At 34.4% G+C, this 23,137-nt stretch overlaps 1 protein-coding gene across 1 annotated transcript in view; it reads left to right on the forward strand.

The window, feature by feature from the left end:
* The window catches only part of LOC106709231 (calmodulin-binding transcription activator 2), a 111,789-nt gene extending 96,717 nt beyond the window's left edge, over positions 1 to 15,072 (forward strand). The window contains exons 6-22 of the mRNA XM_045680408.1: positions 4,983 to 5,127; positions 5,792 to 5,838; positions 5,914 to 6,951; positions 7,037 to 7,280; positions 7,459 to 7,682; positions 7,965 to 8,234; positions 8,883 to 9,073; positions 9,168 to 9,305; positions 9,508 to 9,602; positions 11,599 to 11,666; positions 11,873 to 12,015; positions 12,212 to 12,372; positions 12,596 to 12,732; positions 13,108 to 13,202; positions 13,412 to 13,486; positions 13,899 to 14,003; positions 14,572 to 15,072. Coding sequence (XP_045536364.1) covers positions 4,983 to 5,127; positions 5,792 to 5,838; positions 5,914 to 6,951; positions 7,037 to 7,280; positions 7,459 to 7,682; positions 7,965 to 8,234; positions 8,883 to 9,073; positions 9,168 to 9,305; positions 9,508 to 9,602; positions 11,599 to 11,666; positions 11,873 to 12,015; positions 12,212 to 12,372; positions 12,596 to 12,732; positions 13,108 to 13,202; positions 13,412 to 13,486; positions 13,899 to 14,003; positions 14,572 to 14,650 — 3,255 coding nt within the window. The 3' untranslated portion in view covers positions 14,651 to 15,072. The remainder of the gene's footprint in view (positions 1 to 4,982; positions 5,128 to 5,791; positions 5,839 to 5,913; positions 6,952 to 7,036; positions 7,281 to 7,458; positions 7,683 to 7,964; positions 8,235 to 8,882; positions 9,074 to 9,167; positions 9,306 to 9,507; positions 9,603 to 11,598; positions 11,667 to 11,872; positions 12,016 to 12,211; positions 12,373 to 12,595; positions 12,733 to 13,107; positions 13,203 to 13,411; positions 13,487 to 13,898; positions 14,004 to 14,571) is intronic.
* Positions 15,073 to 23,137: the final 8,065 nt, after the last annotated feature.

A 23,137-nucleotide genomic window follows, 5' to 3' on the forward strand; every position in this document is an offset into this window, starting at 1 on the left:
TGTGTATTTGTTAGTTATCCAGCACTTTGCCTGGACATTGTGAAAGGCCCTTAAAAGACAGACTCGCTAGTGTATTCTTAAACGCGTTAATATGTCATAAACAGTCTACTAACATTTTTTTATTCCTTTATTCTCATTTGATAGATAAAGGAACTCTTCTAGCTATGAATTTAATCTTTGGTACCTACATAAAAATACCAGTAATACCAGTAATACAGCAACCAGTTCTAAGCCCAAAGGTATTCTCAACCTTCTGAATATCTTGATTAATTTTATTTTAATAATTTTAATAATACCATTGCAATCTGAAGATGAGAAATAACGATTTCGAAATGCACGTTTCACTTTAGTAAACTTTCTGTTGCCCACGACACCGTCCGCGCTACAAAAGAAACTTAATAAATAGCCTATGTGTTATCTATGTTCTATATCTGTGCCAAATTTTATTTAGATCCATTGAGCCATTCCGGAGATACCTTCTAAAAACATCCATCAATTCATTCATTAAAACTTTCGCATTTATAATATTAGTAAGAAGTAAGAAGTAGGATGATTTCTCTAATGTTGCTTCAATATTCAATACGTGAAAACTTTGAAATATAGATATTTGATATGTTCGTATGGAAGTGATAGAACTGATGGTACCGCGAATTGGATCGTTCCGTTCAATATTTGCGACATATTTTCACCGGAATCGTTGAAATATTAATAGAATCTCGCAAAGTTTCCGGATTTACGTCGTCTGGGAATCGGCGCTGAGACAGTAAATGTGATTAAAGATTTCTATCGTACATCACGTGTGTAAGAAAATACATTTAGATATTTATTACATTGAATACTCCGAATGGTTTATAATTTGTTCAATTTCTATTGATTTGGTTCTTCTTTTCACGCATGAGAAAAATGTGAATTTTCTTTCGCTGGGGGATTCCCAAATATATTTATTTATTGGAAAGTTTAGTGTGACAACTTTTTTTTTAAAACTACATAATGATGTATTTGTTTAAATTTTCAATAAGCGACAATGTTTCGGTACCAATTTTTATGATTTTGTTTCCTAGAATAGTTTTGAAAATTACACTGCTGTATGAAATGTAGGTCAGCAGGCAAAATATCAGCGTGTAATTGAATTTCTGATAGTGGCAGCGTTCAGATGCATCTGAGCCCAAAGTAACAGGTGTCAATGCACGCTGGTTGTTGAATATTAGCCCGAGTGTGTTGGTTTAATGCTATTTTAGCGTATCTCTCGGGAATTAAACGCAAGAGAGAATTTGGGACAATCTTTGACTTTACCACAGAGAGGAAATTTAATTTTGAATGCTGTACGTGTTAAAATTCAAAATTTATTGCTCCCATGTTGTTATTATAGTTTCTTATGAGAGTACTCTTAAGATCACGTTATGCTCCGTTTAATATAAAGAATGGAAGGTATATACCGATAGGGAAATAAGTAAAAAATTAACAACAATATTTAGTGTAATGAGTGAAAGTATGTTTGTTAGTAGATGCCTATTGCCTACCCTTTGTTATTTAGATGTAAACAATTTGTCTTAATATTAATATCAACCTCATACATAATATTATGCACTAACATTATTTGTTACATGACTTAACTCAGAAGAAATGTGGATTCTACGTATGTGTAAACCTTAATCATTTTTATTTTTATTAAGCTTTTAAAAAGGTTATCGTAGATATCCATATTTCTTTTTTTATAAGCTTACAGTCACATATTTAAAGTTTTTTTTAACTAAATACTTTTTTATACACCTTTTATTTACTATCATAAGAAATTAATCGCTTTACACAGTTTGCACTATTCTATTATTGAAACACGCTTTGTGTAAATGAAAATCTTTTTTAATCTTATTTTCGTTACATTTTGTAAGAGTGTGTTAGTACCATTGGTTATTTTTTCCCCTATTTTTAAGTTATTAAGTTAAACATTTATTTAACACTCGTATGTATAAAATTAAAGTAAGCATGTTCTTTACTGTATTGCTAGCTTACCACGAAGGTGCTTATTTGGATTGTAAAAACACTATCCGTAAGCAGAAAAATCCGCTCCGTGAGAAAATTAGCTTTCTTGCAATAGAGTGGGATACTTCAGTGTTTTCTATTTATGCAGTATATAGACCAGATTTTAAGGTAGATTTCTATACATGTTTTTTTTTAAATATAATAAGGTGGCAAACGAACAAGTGCCCTGAGCGACTTGAGATCACCGAAATAATCGACGTAGGATGAAAGAATATATCCCCTTTCTTTACGTCCCCTTCTCCATCAAACCCAATTCCTTTCCCATCCTTTCCTTAAAAGAAGGGTGGTATGGGAGAGGGGACTAAAGTTAGTCCTCCGGTACCACACTCATCAGACGAAACGCGGAATTGCTTCCACTTGACGCCAGTCTTCTTTGTGAGTGTCGGATGTTGTTATTATATTAATGTCGGCCTAAAACCAATCCTCTGTGCAATTCATTCACCTAGTTATAATGTCAATAAATTCACATTGTACTACAATTACAATACTTTTATTAAGTACTTAGATGTCGCCCTCCGACTAGTTGTCGCGACTCCGTCCGCGCGGAATTATATAAAAAAAACTTAATTAGTAGTCTGTGTGTCCAGACTATGTTCTACATTTTTTGTCAACAGTCAACGAGATCCTTGCAGCCGTTCTGGAGATACCATATTCATCCAAACATTCGCATTTAAAATATTAATTAATTGTTAAAAAAAAATAACTAATTTAAATATTAGTGCAACGTTAACTTTAACCCAATTAATCTTGCTAATCCCATTGTCTCCGCACTGCATTTGTCTAAGCTCATAAAGACTCTCGACTTTGCTCTTAAAAATATAGGGCTGTCTTCATTTTATTATATTGTATAATGTCACTTAAATTTATTAAGAAGGTATCCCAGTTGCATTCGAGAAGTACTAGCAGAATAGAATACAAAAAAAAGCGGAGGAATACATAGGTGACAGGCGTACGGAGAATTAACAACAAGACATAAAAATAGAACAAAACGTAACTGATAAATTTACACATCTTACTAAATATAAATGCGAATGTTTGGATGGATGGATGTTTGTTTGAAGGTATGTCCAGAACGTCTCAACGTATCTCGATGAAATTTAGCACAGATGTAGATGATAGTCTGGAAGAACACATAGACTACTTGTTATGTTTTTTTATTCCGCACGGACAGAGTCGCGGGCTACATCTAGTTATAGAATAAAAGTAACTAAAAGACACTTTTTAGTAACAAAAATAACATTACGATGACTTGTTTACATTTTAATGGTCTTATAGAAAACGTTAATTTTATATTAACTTATTTTATGTGTTTAGTTAGTTTAAAAAAATATTATAGAACTAAGCTTGTATTCACAAGATTAATTATTTATATTTATAAAAACACAAATTGAGAACGATAAACTACGTTTAAACGGTTATATTTCATAGAGCCTATTCAGGGAAGAGGATAATCCTTAACAAATTATCTGGCTGATTTGAAGTTAATGAAAAAAGAAATAAGTTCCATAAAGCGCACGTGTCGTGGCAGCCCTGCCCGGCGGCCATTACATAAATAATGACGCCATGTTTATTGCCGCCATTTTGAAGACAAATGGATAGTTATTACGGCGCACTCCGTTTTACATTCGCTCTCAGTGTTGAAAATTAAAATATTGTGTACAACTTATTTTAACAAAGCTTAACTGCGTGTGAGTCGATTTACGCTCCTAACACTTTGACCGCCCGATCACATTGATTCAAAATTCGAATTCACTTTCGTGTCCTGTGTGAAAGGTTTTTTCCTGAAACCTTTTGGTGAAACCTTTCACATAGTTTGATGTCAAACAGCGTTTTTATAATTCTTTATTTCAAGGACATATTCAAAGACGTTAAGAAATCTGTCAACATCGAACTTGTCACAAGTTGAATACGCTTTCATTTAGCTTTCGCTTCGCTTTCCTTATATTATGTTTGGTGTGTGAACAACATTAGACGAAAGTGAAACATTTGAATTTCGAGTGCCTTTCGGTTTTTTATTTCAATGTGTAAGTGGCATGGCAGTATCGTATGTAGTATTTTATGTCCTTCGAAGAATGTTTTTTATTTTTTGTATCCCATTTATATCTCTCGAGGGACGCGATGTTACTCGTTATTTGCATTCTATTTTGCAATAAATATCTACGAGTTAATAAATTCTCACGCGTCACTAAGTCTTGTATTTACCCATTTAGTTGTTCTCAACAGCGAGAGAAATACAACGCACCATAAATTTTCTTGCTCTACGATATTCGATGTTTTACTTTTTAATTTTTTATAGAATTGAGACTTTCCCAATTTTAATAATTAAACTTAAGCCAATGTTTAATTTACCAGTAAAAATAGGGGTTTCATTTCTTCTCACATTCGACCAGACTTCAACAAATGACTTCACATGTTGTTACATTAAGAAAACAAAAGAATAGACATTTTGAGACAAGTAAAGAGAACGGTATCCAGTTACAGTAGTGACGTCATTATGTCGTTGAGTTGAATTTATATTTACTGAGGATTGCTTCCGACTTGAGATCAAACAACTCTTGGAATCCTGCCGCGAGCCGACAATAAAAGTGTCCGTATGACTACAACGACGATAGCATTGTAAATGTGAAAAATATTTTCCAGTATTATTATCTATTTTCATTCTATATTCTATTTCACTTTAAATTCCACAAACATAACATTTAATAGACAGATGATGTGACTAAGATTCTCAATAAAATAATAAACCTGAAACCAAAACATACATTTCCTTTAATTCATTAAAAATTCGATAACAAGACTTTATGTCCTAAAATATTTAAAACGATCCTGAGTTTTAACCATTGTTAATACAATAAAAAAGCGCGTATTAATTAACTAATACGCGCTTTTTTATTTTTGTGCTCAATCCTTTTGTATATTATAATATTTTTTCAAATTTTCAGAATCCAGACATAGTACTGGTGCACTACTTGAACGTGCCATACCCTGACGACAACAAGCTGGCGACGGTCGCGCCCAGCCTCGCGCTGTGGGCAGACAAGAAGGAGTGGACGAAAGACGAGCTCGTCAGCCAACTGAAACCCATGTGTAAGAGACTCATAACATTAAAAGAGATTTTCAACATCGTATGCCTTTAAATGTCTATGACCTTCATAAGATCAGACTATGAAAATAGATAAAAAAAACCTCTAATATTTGGCGGATGCAAACAAAATTATTAAACTATAATTTTAAAGTATATAACATTATGAAAATAAAGACTTATCTTGAAATAATTAGGCAAAATTATCAGAAATCTTTTGCCCTTACGCTAAGAGGGATATAATAAAAGTTGGTTCTAAAGTTGGTTCTATTTATACGAATTCAAATTAGTCTGAAGAAGCCAGAAATTCATAACGTAGTCAAAAAAGATCCATAACAGTAAAACACAGCAAATTAAAACGCAACAAGGAAAGTTGGCGGCTCGCTGTTGAATATTCATTAGGAGCGAAATGAAAATTGATTTTATTATACGGCTTAAATCCCAGATTCTCATGAATGAGATCACTTTCAGAGTACATTTATATGGAATTGGCTGCCAACACAAACATGATCGCAGTTTTTATTGGGACTTTCTTTTACAATAATTGTTAATTGATACGACATTGAATAGATTTTTTTTTTCAATAAGTTATCGATAACAAGGGCTTTTTAGAAAAACTTTATAAGATCGGAAATAATTTAACTAATACGTCTACTATATCTTTTTCAGTTTTCAGTGAAGATGAACCGGATATGAATAGTGAATTGGAAATATCAGTATGTATTTTTACTCTTAGAAATTGTTGAATTATTCATTTGTATTTTGAACTTCTTACTATAATTAAATATTAGGGAAAAATGTTCCAGACTGCGGAAACTGTCGAGGCTATTGTGGGGCAGCTGATGGAAAAGCAAAGAGCTGCCAGAGCAGCAGCGTTGGCAAGGCAACTGGAATGCGGATGTCCCGACTCGACCTGTCAAGATTCTAGAACATGCGCCCATCCACTACGTCGCATCCAAGCTGCAAAACCTCCAGCTTCAGATCACCATGTATCGTCTACAACTGGCCCATCTCCGAGACCAATATCCCAGCCGCCACGCCAGTACACTAGAGATCATAGGACGACAACGCAGTCAGCATCACCATTACTTCTGTCACTCGGCCAAATTCAAGGAGGTGGTGGCTTGTTAATATTAAACGGAGCAGGCAATAGCTCACAACAACATTCATCTCTCGTTTCTCCCCTGTCAGTGACATCGTTCGTTTGCGAGGAGCCTAGGGACAGATACCGACATCAATACAAACCAACGTTTGTATTAAAAAGAGAAATACCAGACAGTCAACCATCTTCTTGTCTCCATAATTCAGAATCCACCTTTGAAGTAGAAACTCAAGTAGAGGAAAAAGTTGATGTAGAAAGTTTCGAACGAAAAATAAAAATGGAGCCCCGGAGTAGGAATCAAGTAATAGCTAGTGCCCCGACAACACCATCACGGTATCCTGATTTAGTAGAGCGATTAGAAAGTAAGGTGTTAACGGACAACTGTGATGATACGTTAGTTTTGTTAGGTACAGATGGAAGCTTAGGACATACTAGTGCATTTTTCGACGAGACTTTAGAACTTTCACATGAAGATATCCAGAAAACATTGTCAGCAAATATGCCAACGTGTGAGTTGGACAGAAGTGGAACTAGAACATCGGATACTGCAAACGTAATGGTGTCGGGAATCGATACAATGGATTTCATAGAAAGTTGTGAAGCAGTAGCATCACCAACGCAAGTAGTAGACGACAATGTATTTGTCAACTTAGATGCTTTTGATATGCTTGGAGACTTTCCCGAATTAGAAGTTCTCGATCCAAATTCTTTATCAACTAATCCAATAGTGAGTTTTAATGTTTTTTAATAAGTAACATTTTCTGTTAACTTTTATATTTTTAAATAAAACCAATTAAATTTCAACTTTACAGCCCATATGCGGAAAAACTTCTCCCATCGATGATTCAAATGAAAAAATGCAGACTGACTGCACTGGAGAAGGAGCATTGAGCATAACTGATTATTCACCAGAATGGGCTTATCCAGAAGGAGGGGTAAAGGTCTTAGTAGCTGGGCCTTGGACAGATACCTCAGATCAATATACAGTACTCTTTGACAACTTTCCTGTTCCCTCAATACTTGTTCAGAATGGTCTTTTACGGTGTTACTGTCCAGGTAAATATATTTTTTTTATTATTGATATAATTTATTGTTGGCTCGGTAAGTGATATCCGAAGCTTACCTAGTTTTAGTTGGCCAAATGCCAAGATGGCCTTAATCTCCTTACACATTACTTACTTAATAACAATTGTTACATTTTTTTTTTTTAAGTATTTTAAACAATTAATTCCAGCTCACGAAGCCGGCCTAGCAGCACTTCAAGTGGCTCGCGGAGGTCAAGTAGTATCGGATACAGTTGTGTTCGAATACAAAGCGGGTCCTACGCCTACTCCCACTTCACCCGCGTCTGCCCCTTTACCGTCTCTGGATTTTCGGCGGTTTTCACTTTTGCAACGATTACAACGATTGCATGGCCGACTTCAAGTGAAGACTGAGCCAATGGATGATAACAATCAGGTGTGAAAATTTTGTAGTGATACCATACTTCTCGTAGAAGAAAACTTCGCACAACAGATTGATCAAACCAATATCTTTTTAATTTTAAGATTTTGAATTTTAGATCAACCAGTTATGTTACTAATATGAGGATATTGAATTTAAATTGTCAACGAAACTTTTTAAAATCTAAAACATTGCAACAAAAGCCAAGGTTCTTTCAACCCTTCTTTGTATTCGTTTCTAGTAATTTATACAGTATTTTGAATATGGAATTTTTAATTAACTTGATTTCCTTTTAAGGTGGAAGATGTGCAATTATACTCAAATCCAAAATTTGAAGAGCGACTTGTCACATTTTGCAAGATACTAAGTTCTCGTTCTATTGGCAATGCTGAAGGTTTTACCACAGAGCCTGGCGAAGATAGTTCAACGATTCTTCACTTGGCTGCGGGTTTGGGATATTCAAAGTTGACTACAGTACTCCTCCGTTGGAGGCAGGATGACAACAGTTTGGCTTTGGAAAAAGAAGTAAATTTAGGAGCGAGGGATAGTGATAATTGTACCCCTTTGGTGAGAGCAAACTTTTTAAGAAATATATGATTGAAAGAGATATTGAATGACTGAATTAAAACAATTTATCTATTGATTTTTTAATCTTTGTCTTTTTTAAATCTAAATATTGCCATGCTTGAAAAATTCTTCCTAGTTATTATATAAATTATATAATTAAATAAAATTAATTACATAAAAATAGTAACGATTGTATGAATGACAACAATTCACACAATTTACACAACATGTTGGTGATGTGAACATTGTATAAATTAATAAAATTCGATATGGTAAGCATATCCAAAAATTAGTTCTTGCTTGTTTTGGTTATGTTGAGCTTTTGTCTGGAAAATAGATTTGGTGGTACCTTTTTTTTATTGTTTTAAAAATATTTATGTCGAAATCTTAATATCACTTTTATTAATGAATCGATGAACTTATTTTTCTTTAGCCTCTTTCGTACTTTATTTGAAATTGAAATCAATTTGTAATCAGGTTCCCATAACTTTGGCCTGGATATTATTTTTTCATCAATAATTTCGTCCAATGGCTTTTTATCCTTATACCTAAATTATAATGCCGTTATGTTAGCCGCTCAAGAAGCATTTAGTAAATTAGTGCTCAATTACTTATTGTTTGTTTATCCTCTTCTTCGGGACGTTTCAGATGGTGGCGAGCGCAGCCGGGCATGTGGAGACGGCGGTGGTTTTGGCGCGGTGGGGCGCAGGCACTAGGCAGGAGGCAGGCGGGCGCGCCGCCGCGGCTGCTGCCCGGCGCGCTGGACACTCCCGATTGGCCGCCATGTTGGATCGCATACACCCACCTACTGGTGATGCTGTGTTTCGCAGACCACATAGGTAAATTAGGACTTTTAAACAGCCTTTATTTGTCTATATTGGTGTTTTTATTTAAAATCAAATTTCAAAATTGTCCTTGTCTTACAATTTTCAGTTTATCACAAAAGGGTCGAGCGGGCAGTTTGGAGAGCAACCTGGTAAAGCGACCGTCTATCGATAGTGGCATCAACATGGCGGATGCATTCCGATCCAGTTCGGCTATTGAAAGGGGAGATGTTAGTTTGTCCGCCAGGTATTAAGCAATGCACGAACTCTCTAGTTTAATCTCCGGAAGTATTAAGAAAGAACTTACAATCAACAGATTATTTAAATATTACTGCCTTCTTATGAACTTTGATAGACCATTTGTTGTTTAAGATGTTGAATAAAGAAATCTTTATTTATTTAATGCTTATCATTATTTACTAAATGATTTGAAGAACTTGGATTTCCAGATGGGAGCGAAGCATGTCATTGCCTTTAGATTCCGACACATCTGAAGACAGTCTCGGTGAACCGAAGCTCGGCAGGCGGATGGATCTAGCTCTTTGTAAGTCTAAATTAAATACCATACAATTTTCATTCCATAGACAGTTAAATTTTCATTTGCTGAAAATTATTTATTTATATCGGCACGGCGCCTTTATTGACGATTGAAAATTTTCATAGAATTTATATTTTTGCTTGAAACGCGTTTATAAAGCGGATAACGGTAAATTATACGACGGTGACAACGGTTGAAAATGCGGAGTGAGTTCCTTCAAAATATAAAAATCTAGATATACTGAGATACCAAATGTAAATAATAAATATGGATGTAACATGAAAAATGATTTCCTTGATGAAATATAGAAAAATGGTTTTCAAGAAATAGTCAGATAAGAAAAGTTAAACTGTCGGTAGACAGTGAATAAAACAGAGTAAAAAATGATAAAAAAATCAATGGAAAACATTTGTTTATGATGATAATGATGACATAGAACGTAAAAATAGTTTCCTAAATAGAATAAATAGTAGCGGGTACGAAGTCAGTAATGCAATAAGGGGAGGTTTCCAAGTAGGGTATGTGAGGGTCAGAAGGAGCTCACTCGCTGGCGTGCCGGCCGCTGTGTGCAGGCGAGACGGCGCCGCGGCGCGCGCAGAGCCCGCTCATTGACGTCGAGGCGCTCTCCTCCGCCTCCTCGCCCGCCGCCTCCCCACCACCGCCCTCTAACAAAGGTCAGTTCGCTGCCGCACAAGGAATGGTATAGACATCTTTGGAGACGCTCCCCAGAAAACGCTATATAAATCTGAATTCCGCAAAACCGGATTTTTGTAACCCTCACTCAATCTGGCAATGTTAGTCTTATGACTTAATAAAAATAAGGCATAATGTAAAATAATACGTTATGTTTGATTTTCTACTATGCGATTTAAGGACTAAAAAAAGACGTTCTATTAAGAAAAAAAAAAACAGTTCTATACCATTTCAAGTTGCAGCAATCCCTCCGCTCGACCATATCGATGTTGTGAATGTAGTAGTTGCATCGCCGCTAAGGCTGCCCGATCTTCTTCTTACCAAAGGTTGTCTGCGTATCTTTGTCCCTTTCTATCGCCAAACAGTAGCCGGAACGTCATCGCTAACGGTAGACCACTTGTAGTTTCTTCTGTTATTCTGTATCCAAGATCGAGCGGAGTTTACAGGTGTTGATCGTAGATGTAAATCAAACTAAACCGAATCATAATAATGCTTTCAACAAAGCTTCAGTTAAAGATAAAATAGAATCTCGATTCTGAAATCCCAGTCTAACTTTATTTTTATCCCGATAAAGTGAGGACTGTTGTCTTATTCTAATGTCTTTTTGTATTTACTCGTTACATTTGGTTCGGTTTAGTTTATTCGGTGTTGTTAATCGGTGTCGCTTTCAATGGTTCGTATCGGTCCAACCACAACTTTACCTCGAGACACTCCACACAGTTCGCTTTCTCTTCCGACTTCTCCAGATATGAATTCCAGAACACGTGTTTACAGGTCCGGAACACTTCTTAGCGACAACTTTACAGTACACTGCATGGCGATACAGCTGTTTGCATGAGTCTATATCTATTTGATGCTTTTTATGTGTAGTTTATACAATAGTTTTGTGTTAAATTTTTACTAAAGGTAAGTCTTAATAAGTTCGCACATCATTTCCTAATCACTGGTCTCGCTAAAGATTTCTTTATGTTAACACATGTCTGTGTCACACTTTGATGTTAGAATGTTGTACACTTTATATAAATCTAGATGTGTAAATATTGACTGTTAAAGCTGAATACCCTAAAATAAATTATGTCTCCTTTCGATGAACACTTTAAGATTCCTGTGTTTGATTGACAATCAGAAGAATTGGATGACATTTTAATAGCATTTGGAAAAAGCAAGAACAAGAATATTGTAAACTTGAATTTTACTGAATGACGATTTACGTTCTGTTGAACACCTTTTGCCAACTGCAATATTTCGGAAGATCGTCAAGGCCTACAAACTATTTCGTTCTAGATTCTACTTCATAAAAAACTTTCAGGGGAGCAGGATGACCGAGTGTTCACTCTGGCAGAGCAGATAATAGCCGCCATGCCAGAAAGGATAAAGGTAAATAATCAAAACAATAAAATTAGAATTTAGCAAAATGTTTTATATTAGGAATATTTCTTACGATGTTCGATCGTCATTTTCCATTAACTTCAATGAGAAGTGATGTACAAGTAGTTAGAGTACGATTTGATGGACTGAAAGAATCAATATATAACTTTTATTTTTCAAAAACTGCTTTTACTTTAACTGCGTATACCATGCAGAACGAAAGTTCATCACTATTCTCGGGCTGCGGGCTGGACAGCGGCTCCGGCGGCAGCGAGGACGTCCTGATGGCGCCCCTGCTGGACGAAACCGCAAACTTCAGCACCGAGTTTACTTTTGAGTTCAGCGATAATACATACAGGTACATTGCTTAAAATGATCACATCTTTACTTAGGCCATACCTAAGTTTGTTTATGAAAGTTGTGATTAATCTGATCCAAGGTCCTAGTTAAGATTACTATTACGCGGGATTGTCAGACTAAAGAAGAAGTGTAACAGAGTATGAAAGTTACCTTCAATTGTTAAATTTCGTGCCAAAATACTGAGCTTATTGCAGATACTGCGGCGGATCAACTCCATGCTCGTCGGGATCCGTGTCGCCGGGTTCTGCGCTGTCACCGCCGCCTCCCTCTCCCCGTGCAATCCCCGGTACCCCATCCGCCACACTGCAAGAGTTCCTTAATGCAACTACACACTTTTCAAGCTTGACTTTGAATGGTGAGCAATAAGTTAATATATAATCTGTGAAAAAACATTTTCGTCCATCTGATTATTGCATCTCTTCTACTTGCCTGCTCATAATTTGCTATCTCTCGTGTCCATCCTCTCACATTAAATAAGGTCCACAAAACACTGTTCCTCTTTCAATATCTTTTAATCTATGCCTATCTCAGTGTTAATATAAGACTACTTTAACAATAAATCTTTAATTACATTCCAGATCGTGAGCAACGTGAGCTGTACTCTGCGGCTATAACAATTCAGAAGGCGTACCGGCAATACCGCGGTCGGCAGCTGCAGCGCCGCGCCGCTGCCGCCGCCATCACTATACAGAACTGCTACCGTCGATATAAGCAGGTAAGAACTTTAAACTGAACTTCTGTCACAGGTACAAATATCTGATGCATCTGTAAAGAACTGTAACCGCTTGTATGTGCAGGAGGCTGCTTCCATATAGAACTCATACCTCTAATATAAGTGGAGTAAATAAAAAAGAGTATTTTCAGGCGTAACTGCTGCAGTACATACAAGCACATATGCACTTTTATACAGAATTGTTAATGCTGATAAATTCATTGAATTATAAAACATAAAAGTTAACAAAATGCTGCTTATAAACCTGTCTTACTATAGTTATTTACTATATAATCTTAAAAATCCCCTCATTTATTCATAAGCTACTCAAAAGAAGTATTAGATGTGAGGATTAACTTCTAAATTTGATTATTACAGTTCGCTTACCTGAAGCAGATGCACGCGGCGGCGATAGTGATCCAACGAGGGTACCGCTCCCTGCGCGAGCGCCGACTCGCCGCCACGTCTGTCAAGTAACTATCGTTTTACATCAAACAATAAAAAATAGAAAAAAGCAAGTGTTAAATAGAAAGGATAAAGGATTCTCATTATATGGCGAAATAATATTCATTATATAATAAGCTTTTTTCTAAATCTGACTTAAAAATCGTTTTAACGTAAGGAATTGCTCGTGTAAATATACTACATCTGCTTTTCTAATTAAAATAATGTTTTTTTCCAGGAGAACATATTCGCAAAGACGCCAAAATCAAGCCGCGAGGAAAATTCAGCAGTTCATGCGACAGTCGAAGATCAAGTTAGTATTGACTTATCTACTTGAAATATTTATTTAGATGTTTAGATTGCTTTGCACTGTTTTTGTGTGCAATGTTTCTATAAACTGTAATTTATTAATTAAATTTGGCATTTATAAAAATTTGCTTTTCAAAAATAAAAATAAAACCTATTTCACGCTACCAGTACGTGGGAGGAAATATCTACAAGTGTAAGTTTTGCATCTGAATTGAATTAATTAATGTGAGAAAGACTAAATAACACTGGATTATGCGGTGATCTCGACATCGCTCATGTTGATTAAACGGAGATCTCTAAATTATCACAAAACTTTAATTTATGGCTTACTGACCAGAGACATATTAGAAGTAATTTCAGAATTATAATTATTAAAAGATAAGTAAAAAGTAATATGGTTTTAAACATTGCAATAGGTTGCAGAACGCACGAGCAGAAAGCGGGAAGGCGGGCCGGCCCTGCCCCGCTGCCCGCCCAAGCTCCTCGCAGCCCACCACCAGTACGCCGCACACGCCCAATAGGTAACATTACTGCCTCACTATTTTAAGTAAGGATTTAGACCAAGCTTTTCTACCAAGCGATAAACTACAGTCCTCTGGCGTGTTCACGACTAAGTGGAAGATCGTAGCTTTATGGAGTGATCACCAGACATTCGATTTAAGAGCGTCATCCTACCTCCATCTACGAATAAATATTTGTCAGTTTTTGTTGTAATCTGGACAGTATAGGTACACGTGGGACGACACTGAACGACGCTGCCGCTTACTTTCTTGACATAAATTTATTTTGTTAATCTCTTTTCATTCATCCTTTCAACGTATCAAAACTATCTATTCATAATGTTTTCTTTGAACCCTCATGACACTCAGTATATCTAATCCACAGTCATTCCTATCATACTTATAAAAGATAGCGTTTCCACTGCATTAATTTACTCGCATCCTTAGCTTGCAAAATCGCACTCTCACTTCCATACATCAATATTGTCAGTTTTTGTAACAAAACCAAACTATTCGAAAACACAAAATATTGAGCCCTCGCATTTGTCTGTTAATATTAATCTAGCTTTAAAATTTGTCCCTTTTTCAGGATCATCGACTACCTGGCTCCCGAATCACCAATGGATGCTGATGACGATCTGCTACTTGAACTTTTGTTTCAAACATGACCCCTTACAACCGACCCAGTACGGAGCAAAGACAATGCTGTTGTATGAACCGAATCAAAAAATCCTGCGTATTAGTTTTGTATTGTTATTAGTTGTTTAGTGTATGTGTTTTCCACAGCTCCAGACTTTGTATGGTCTGCGTTATTGTATGAAACTAGTCATGTTACGTTGAATTGCTCGATAGAATCATTTATATTATCAACGGTCGCGTTGTTAGAACTGTTAATATTTCTGTTAACGTGTATTTGGGGCTGTTAGCTTCTAGCTTCATTATACAATTTCACATCGTTTTCATCTTCATTAATACCAAATAATAACATATTAAAACAGGTATCTCTGCGTTGTGAGATTACTCAGGCCTTTGAAATAGTAAAAATATAAATAATTTGTAGGAATGTAACTCCAGTAGAAAGTGAATTATGTACGGCTTTGAAGTTAATAGCTATTCTGTCCTTCTCTTTGTTTTGATTGAGTGTTGTTGTATTTCGTTCACGTTCCTTAGAAATGACTTGTTCAGAGTTTGGATTCAAATTCTTCTTTATGTTAAACTCTTCAGGTCATAGACAGGGTTATATTTAGTATAAATTTTATCGTATTTGTATTATATTTTCATAACGTATTTTTGAGACGTTTGTTTAGGGCGTTTATTGGAATCATATTTTTGAAAACTCTAAATTGGATGTAATTTACCTAAAGCATCCGTGTATTGGCTATTATTTGGTGAAGAATTAGAAATTATTGACATATGCAGACGATTGTTTATAATTTTCTTGTAAGAATCTGCATTTAGAGATAACATCCATAGATTGAAAATGATTACTTTTTATCTTTTGCATGTTTCCACTAAAACGTGAGTTCTAGGCTATATTATTTATTTTCATGATGAGAAAAGAGAGGTAGGTTAAGTACAAATTCAAATTATTAAAAGCCACTGTTCTTACAAAGTAGATGCACCTAGCGTAGCGTATGTTACAATAAACCCGACGAGCTGTGAGTATTTTGAGATTTTATCGTATTTAAGAAAAAAAAATTAGTTTTACTATTGGTCTAACGTTTACCGTAAAAGTTTCATTCCAGCCTAAATAGATTTACTCTCTTTTTTTAGTCTACGCAGTGAATTAGACGAACAATTATCATCCTCTTACCCGTAGACCACAAATACGTCGATCTTATGAAGTTTGTCTTTACACGTTTAAATGTTCATTGTTTTATTGTACCATTGTTGACTTATTTCAAAATGTTCTATGTGTTCTTTGTTATATTTACATTTTCAAATCCCAACCCTACCCTAGTTCCTACTTCAAGTCATAAAATATATTATTAATTATCCAAACTACCTAGTATTAGTTCATTAGTTAGTCATTTTTGATTTAGGTTCTGGATAAAGCTAAATCCCATACTTATCTAGCGTTCATGAAAAAAATAAGGTTGTGCACCACTTAAATATAGAAATAACTACCTAAATATCCCCCTTTTTCTGAATTCTCTGATATTTTAACTTAGTATAGTTAATAGACTAAGATGATAGAAGTAATCATAGCTTATCATAAGATGACGGCGGCCGTCGAGATATTTTCGATTCGTATTTTTATAAAGCAAAAGCTACGAACGATAAAGTTTGCTTTGCTTTTGCGGGGCCGCAGCAAACATATATTTACTTTTTGAATCGGTTAAATTAAATTCAGCAAATCGTTAAATTCCATTAATTTGTTATAAAAATATAGTTTACGAGTTTAATTTTGAAGTTGTTTTTGTAATACGATTAGGATTCGCGTCGCTAACATATGTTGGTACTTTTAGAAATATTTTCAAAAGGCCGGAGCTGTCATTTGTTAATTTACAGCTGGTTTATTTACAAAATTCAATGTCCATTTTGCTGAGATTTGATAGTGATTTATTTGAATAAGCAGTTTTAGTCAATAGTTTACATGGTATCAATTATTCAATATAATATGAATTTAGTAAATTGCGCAATGGAATGGTCTATTGAAACTTGTCAAATAGTAAACTGGCGACTGTTAGATGAAAAATGAATGTTACGCGACGCAGTTCGATAATAACCGTCCAGTTGTGGCGGCTGGTACCCTCGCGTGGTGGACGGCGGGAGTCGCACTGCAAGCACAAGCGAAATCGGACAGTGTTACACTTACCACAGATACGAGATTCGCTTGAGACGAGACATGAGACACCCGAGGGCGCACGATTGCAACATGTACATTTTATATTTTTGGATTGCTAATTTTAAGATGTTATATTTATATATGTATATGTACCGATGGCGGGTACGAAACCAGTATTTCGAGATGTATTACGCCAAAAGTTTTGATGTATTAATTTTCCATAACGTTCTCTCGTTTTCGTTTCGAATGAATAGTTGGTTTAGCTAGTGGTCATGTATATATTATATATTTTTGGATAGCGTGCACGATCGCTTCTGGAGCGCCGGCGCCGGCGCCGGTCGCACGGTGTTCGTGATGAATGCGATGGAAAAATAAAAAAAAACGTAACCGAAAAAAATAGTCATATTTTTAACTGTAACGCAAAACCTCTGGAAGCAATAATATTTTTGTGGTAAAAATTACTCCGATTTATAACAATAAAGAGTATTTTAATATCCACGCAATCGTCACACGACAGTTCATTACCTAGGAAGCTTGATGGCGCCCTAAAATGTGCTTCGAAATTTTTTTTCTTAATTTTTTTAATTTTTTACATATTTTTCGAAATAAAGCTATGATATGAACTATATTTTTAAACAATTTTTATTATTGTCATGCGTTTAGACAACAATTTTCTTTTAAATAGGAAGTTTTTATTTTTTTTAATTACTTTAAAATTTTAATAAGTTGTGAATGAAGCACTTTATTAGGGCAAGCCTTAGTAATTGACCACTGCTAAAAATAGTGCACTAGACGTAGATATAGTTAGATAAATTACTACTTACAAATATAATATAATGAAATGAAAAAAATCTTGAAATCTATACATAGAATTAAAAATTAAAAAAATTTAACTAATACTTTTTATTATTATTATTATATAATAAGAAGCTTGTTCACATTTTAACTTCGTATTAGTAAGTAAAGCTAAGTAATTATATAGATTTGGAATGTACTGGATTGTGGTAATTCGTGAGATTATGTTTGGATTTTTTTTATCTCTGAGAAGAGTGGGGTAATGCAGGGTGGATACGTGGAGTGGAGTTTGGTGGAAAGACATCAAAAATGATGGGAGAGATGAGTTTTTTTTCTTTAAAAACATATTTAATTTGCTTTACCACTTGTTAGGTTATTATTGTAACACGTGATTACTCTGTAAATAAATTGAAACTATTGAAACGCCAAAGGCGATTTATTTAACATTGTGATAAAATTGGCAAAGAATAATTCATTTGATGCTTAGAAAAATTATTTTAATAGCCTTTGATTTAATTAATGAATGATGAATTTTAGTATAACGAAATGCTCTAATTAAATTATGTTTTTAACTTAACATTGTTTCTTTAATAGCTGCTTAAAAGCAATTAGTTAAAAGTAAACTTTCAGATAAATGTTATAATTTAATATAAATTATTAACATTTATCAATTTAGGCTTGAAGGTATTTTTATTTCAATTCAAATAAACTTTAAGTTTTTGTTAAAGTATTTAATGTTGAGGGCCAGACAGATAGGCGGATAGGAGAGCAGATTTTTTGTCGTTAACAAAATTGAGCTTTAAGCTATAGAAATAAGGTTAATTTTGCTTTGCACGTTTTTGATTAAGAACAAGCGTAAAAAAGACTTGAAAAAGTACAATTTAAACCTTGTTTCATTCCTGTTAAGCTTATTTTTATTTCAGATAAAAATCTGCTCTGCTCTTCGCCCTGGTCTGTGTGAACGGACCCTAATAGTTTATTTTGTCGAAATTGTTTCACAATAAAAAAAAGAATTTACGTTCAAAATACTAAAATCATTCTAATAATGAGAATTAATGATGGTGAAAAAAATTGTATTTTTTTTAATAAATGCACATAACACTAGCATATTATATTTTGAGTTGGAAATAAAATAGTACATAAAATGCAACTGTAAGGTAAAGAAATAGTTTTCAAACTTAATATTGATTGTGATCTAGAAATGTGAGTGATCCCAAAAAATGTGCAATTACACAGAATTGTAAGTGAAGACAGTCTCAATCAGTTCTAGTCAGTGTATAAGTCCTAGTCAGTCAAAGTTTTTTAATCTGACTCAGGTTTGAGCGTATTTTTTTGTCATTCACTCATTCTGTTCACATATCTAGAATATGAAAACTAGTTTTCCAGTCTTAAAGCTGTACGATGATTAAATTAGTTGAATGCTAGAACAAACTTTTAAATTCAAAATGGCGATGACAACGAAAAATTTGACTTTAGGATTTTAGATGTTTATTATTTTGATTTTTTTTAAATAATATTATAATCAATGCAATTTTAACTTTTATTAAAAATTTTCTACTACATTCTAAAATTATATGCGTTTGATATATTTTATTTTGAAAAAAATTAATATAGTTTTTCGATCATTAAAAAATAAACGTCTTTAATTTAGTAGAGAATGTAAGAGATCGTAATAGTACTGCCAGTTTCAAGGTTTCTAACACCAATATATATGGGAAGATGTTTGAATGCGAGGTAAAATTGTGTCCTAAATAATCTATATATTCCTATTACATACGTAATATCATTTTCATTTTTTTAATGTATTTAAGTATTAAGGTACTCTGTGCGTAATGCCACGAAAAATATTTCTGCATCTGAATTTTAAAATGTCAACATGTGGCCCATCACAGTGTATTAAAGCTAATTATTTTATATTGTTAATTCGTATTATTTTTGTAAATTATGTTATTTTAATTGTATGAGATTGTAACGTTATTAAAGATTTGTAAAAATCTATCTTTTGTTTTGTATAAATATGTAAAAAAAAACAATTGTTTATTACATTAAGAACCACCAAGTACTAAATGTGTAATAGTTTGACAGTAATAATAACTTTACGTTAACCCTATTTTGGATAGAGTTTAAATTCGATGTCATGTTACTGAAAGAAACCAAGTGGAAAAATATTAAAATTTTATAACCAATATCATATTTGTAGTGGCTTTTGATAATAGAAATTCCCAGTATATTGAATATTGTAATTTTTTTATTCCAATGATACCTAATGTAACCCTATTTCGTATTCCTGTTTTATTTTTTGTTTAATTATGCGATGAACATTGTTTTAATTAAGAAAGAGCGTCGGTGGCTCAGGGATTTAGCACTTGTCTTGCAATATGCAGGTCCTGGGTTCGAATCCCGCCATGTACCAATGTTTTTCGATTTTCGATTTACATATGTATCCGACGACGATCATACCGACGTTTTTATGATGAAGGAAAACATCGTGATGCAACCTGCACATATCTGAGAAGAAATTCAATTATATGTGTGAAGTCAACCAACCCGCACTGGGCCAGCGTGGTTGACTATGGCCTAGTCACCCCTAACTTGGGATAGGCTCCGAGCCTCTCAGTGGGGACGTATAGTGAGCTAATGATGATGATTGTTTTAATTAAAATACAGTCGAACCTCGATAATTGAGAAACCTCTATAAGCGAGAGCACTGTCCGTCCCGACGGTCCTTTGGATTTTCACTTATCCTGTTTCGACTGTATACGAACAACTATGTTACTACAACTAACTAGTTGTTGGAATGTGTTTTGTAAACAAGTAGTTTATGTATTTTAGATTGCATCTTAGTTGAGAAAAAAGTCTTATTAAAAGTAAACTGGTGGTTCTTATTGTATTGTTCATAAGACGCACTATTATGTAATAGACAGCGACTATATTATGTACCACTACATTCCTATTGTGATTCAATCGATGGTTTCGGATATGGAGAGTACGTGACAAAATGTCAACTGGTGTTTGTGCAATTTGACAAAAAAAATCTTCCTTTGTAATTATTATAATCTAATAAACACTACAAAATTGTGATTCAAAGCAATTCAAAATATTAATGCTGATTACATTTGATGTTTTTTTTATTTTAAACCCTCACCATATTACTTTCTCCTTCTGACTATTGATTTAGTCTTCGTCGCTTCATACTAAGCCACCGAGGAGATGGAACCTATCCTAAGTAGAGGTTGATTAGACTTTAGTCAAGCTAGTCTAGTGCGGGTTTGCACATTAACTTCACACATATCGTAGAATTTCTTGACAAATATGTAACGTCAAATGATGTAAGATCTTCTATCTATCTATATATATAAAAGAAAGTCGTGTTAGTTACACCATTTATAACTCAAGAACGGCTGAATCGATTTGACTGGAAATTGGTGGGCAGGTAGCTTAGAACCAGGAAACGGACATAGGATAATTTTTACCCCGTATTCCATTTTTTATTCCGCGCGGACAGAGTCGCGGGTTAAAGCTAGTGAAGTATAAAATTTAAAAACACATTGGTGCAGGGCAAGGCACGAACCTGTAACTGTAGATTACAAGTCCAATGATTAACAACTGCACCATATACCTATTTGTCTATACTAATATTATAAAGAGGGAAGATTTGATTGTTTTCTTGTTTATTTGTTTACATTGCTAAGGCTCCGAAACTACAGAACCGATTTGAAAAAAAAAATTCACTGTTGGGAAGTTACACAATGCCCGAGTCATAAAGGCTATGTTTAATACAGGATTTTTTTTTAATTCGGCGCGGACGAAGTCGCGGACAACTGCTAGTACAATATAATTATGTAACTTTTATGTAATGGGCAATAAATACGTGATTAAATTAAACCTAAAGAAGATCACGTAGAATTTTAACGGCCTGATATTTAACTGATATTGATCTTCATTTGGGATAAAATATCTAAAATGGGATAACTGGTATTAAAATTTTATGTATAATTACGTGACCTCAAAATGACTTTTTTTGTTTCTATCTTTTCTTTTTCATATCTCCATATATATGTAAAAGAAAGTCGTGTTAGTTACATTATTTATAACTCAAGATCGGTCGAACTGATTTAGCTGAAAATTGATGGGGAGGTAGCTTAGAACTAGGAGACGGACATAGGAACTTTTTTATCTTGTGTGCATTTTTTTTTATTCCGCGCGGACGGAGTCGCGGGTAAAAGCTAGTTTCAAATATGTAAATCAATACAATGTGTGTCAGTATCGCTTTAGAAACGCCATCTTCAATCCGAATAGACAGGCTTTTAGCTATCACCCGTGTTTACTAGACTCATTGTACGCATTGCGTTACTTCAACAATATTCAATACTGTAAAGCGATTTAATATTTTTCGAACAAATATTCTATTACTACAGGAATTTACCACAGTATGTACTTTTCCAAACATCTCTATCAGCTGTCATATCTGACTTTAGTACTTTCGTATATATGAACAAATTTAACAGTGGTACATCTCGTAACAACAATGTTTGTTGGGCGCACGAATAGGCCGTGTCGACCGGTGAAACACCACGACCACACAGAAGACAGGCGTGAAACCAATTCCGCGTTTCGTCTGATGAGTGTGCGTACCGGAGGCCTAATTACTATAATGTGAACTAACATTCCCTTTATACCCTTTTCTTGTATGAAAATTATATGGAAGGGAAGTGGATTTGGTGGAGGAGTTGACGCAAAGGAAGGGATAACATTCCCTTTTTGTGTGTCCCTTCCTCCGTTAACTAAAGGTAGGCAACGCATATGCAATTGCATGTTCATGGGAAGGAGTCGCTTTGCTATTCGGCAAATTCAGGTGTTTGCATGCTCGTTTGCCACCTTATAACAGAAAAAAAAATCATATCAGTCGATATGAAAGTACGTCCCTACGAAAAGAAAATATGATTTTATTATGTATACGATTTTTCTCACTTTAAATATAACATGTTTTTCGACTTATTCGTAAAAACATGTTAGTGTTGTGACATTAAAACTCTGTTTCATTAAAGTTCACCTAGTATAAAATGCTAATCCCATTACTGGTACATACAAGGAGAAAAGTCCGTTAATGAGTAGCTCTATGGCGATGAAACTAATCCTCAACTAAGTGGTGTGGCCAACAAAGCTCTGTACTTTTTTGTATAAATTCAGCTTACGTTTCATGTACTTTAAATTTAAATTTTGAACGAGAAAGTACCCATTTTTTTTTGTAAATGCTTAATAGCTTCATTGTCACAACCGCTTAAAGTTTTTAAAAACGTTGTCAAGGAATAAAATACGCTTCCCACTTAGAATCAAAATATCGTACAGCAAACTGACACCACTCATCATAAGAGCATTAGCAGGTATTTATGTGTGTGACAAGCGTGATGTGTGTTATGTGACAAGTTTTAACCAATCACATTGTGAGTGTTAAACATTTCACCAAAATGGGTAGGATTTCAAATTCCTTGACTATAAAAACAAAAGCGATATACGAATAGAAAACTCAATTTAAATCGAACTTTTCGATGAAAACAGATGGGATATATCT

The sequence above is a fragment of the Papilio machaon genome, chromosome 13 (assembly GCF_912999745.1).
Source record: "Papilio machaon chromosome 13, ilPapMach1.1, whole genome shotgun sequence".
Taxonomy (NCBI): Eukaryota; Metazoa; Arthropoda; class Insecta; order Lepidoptera; family Papilionidae; genus Papilio; species Papilio machaon.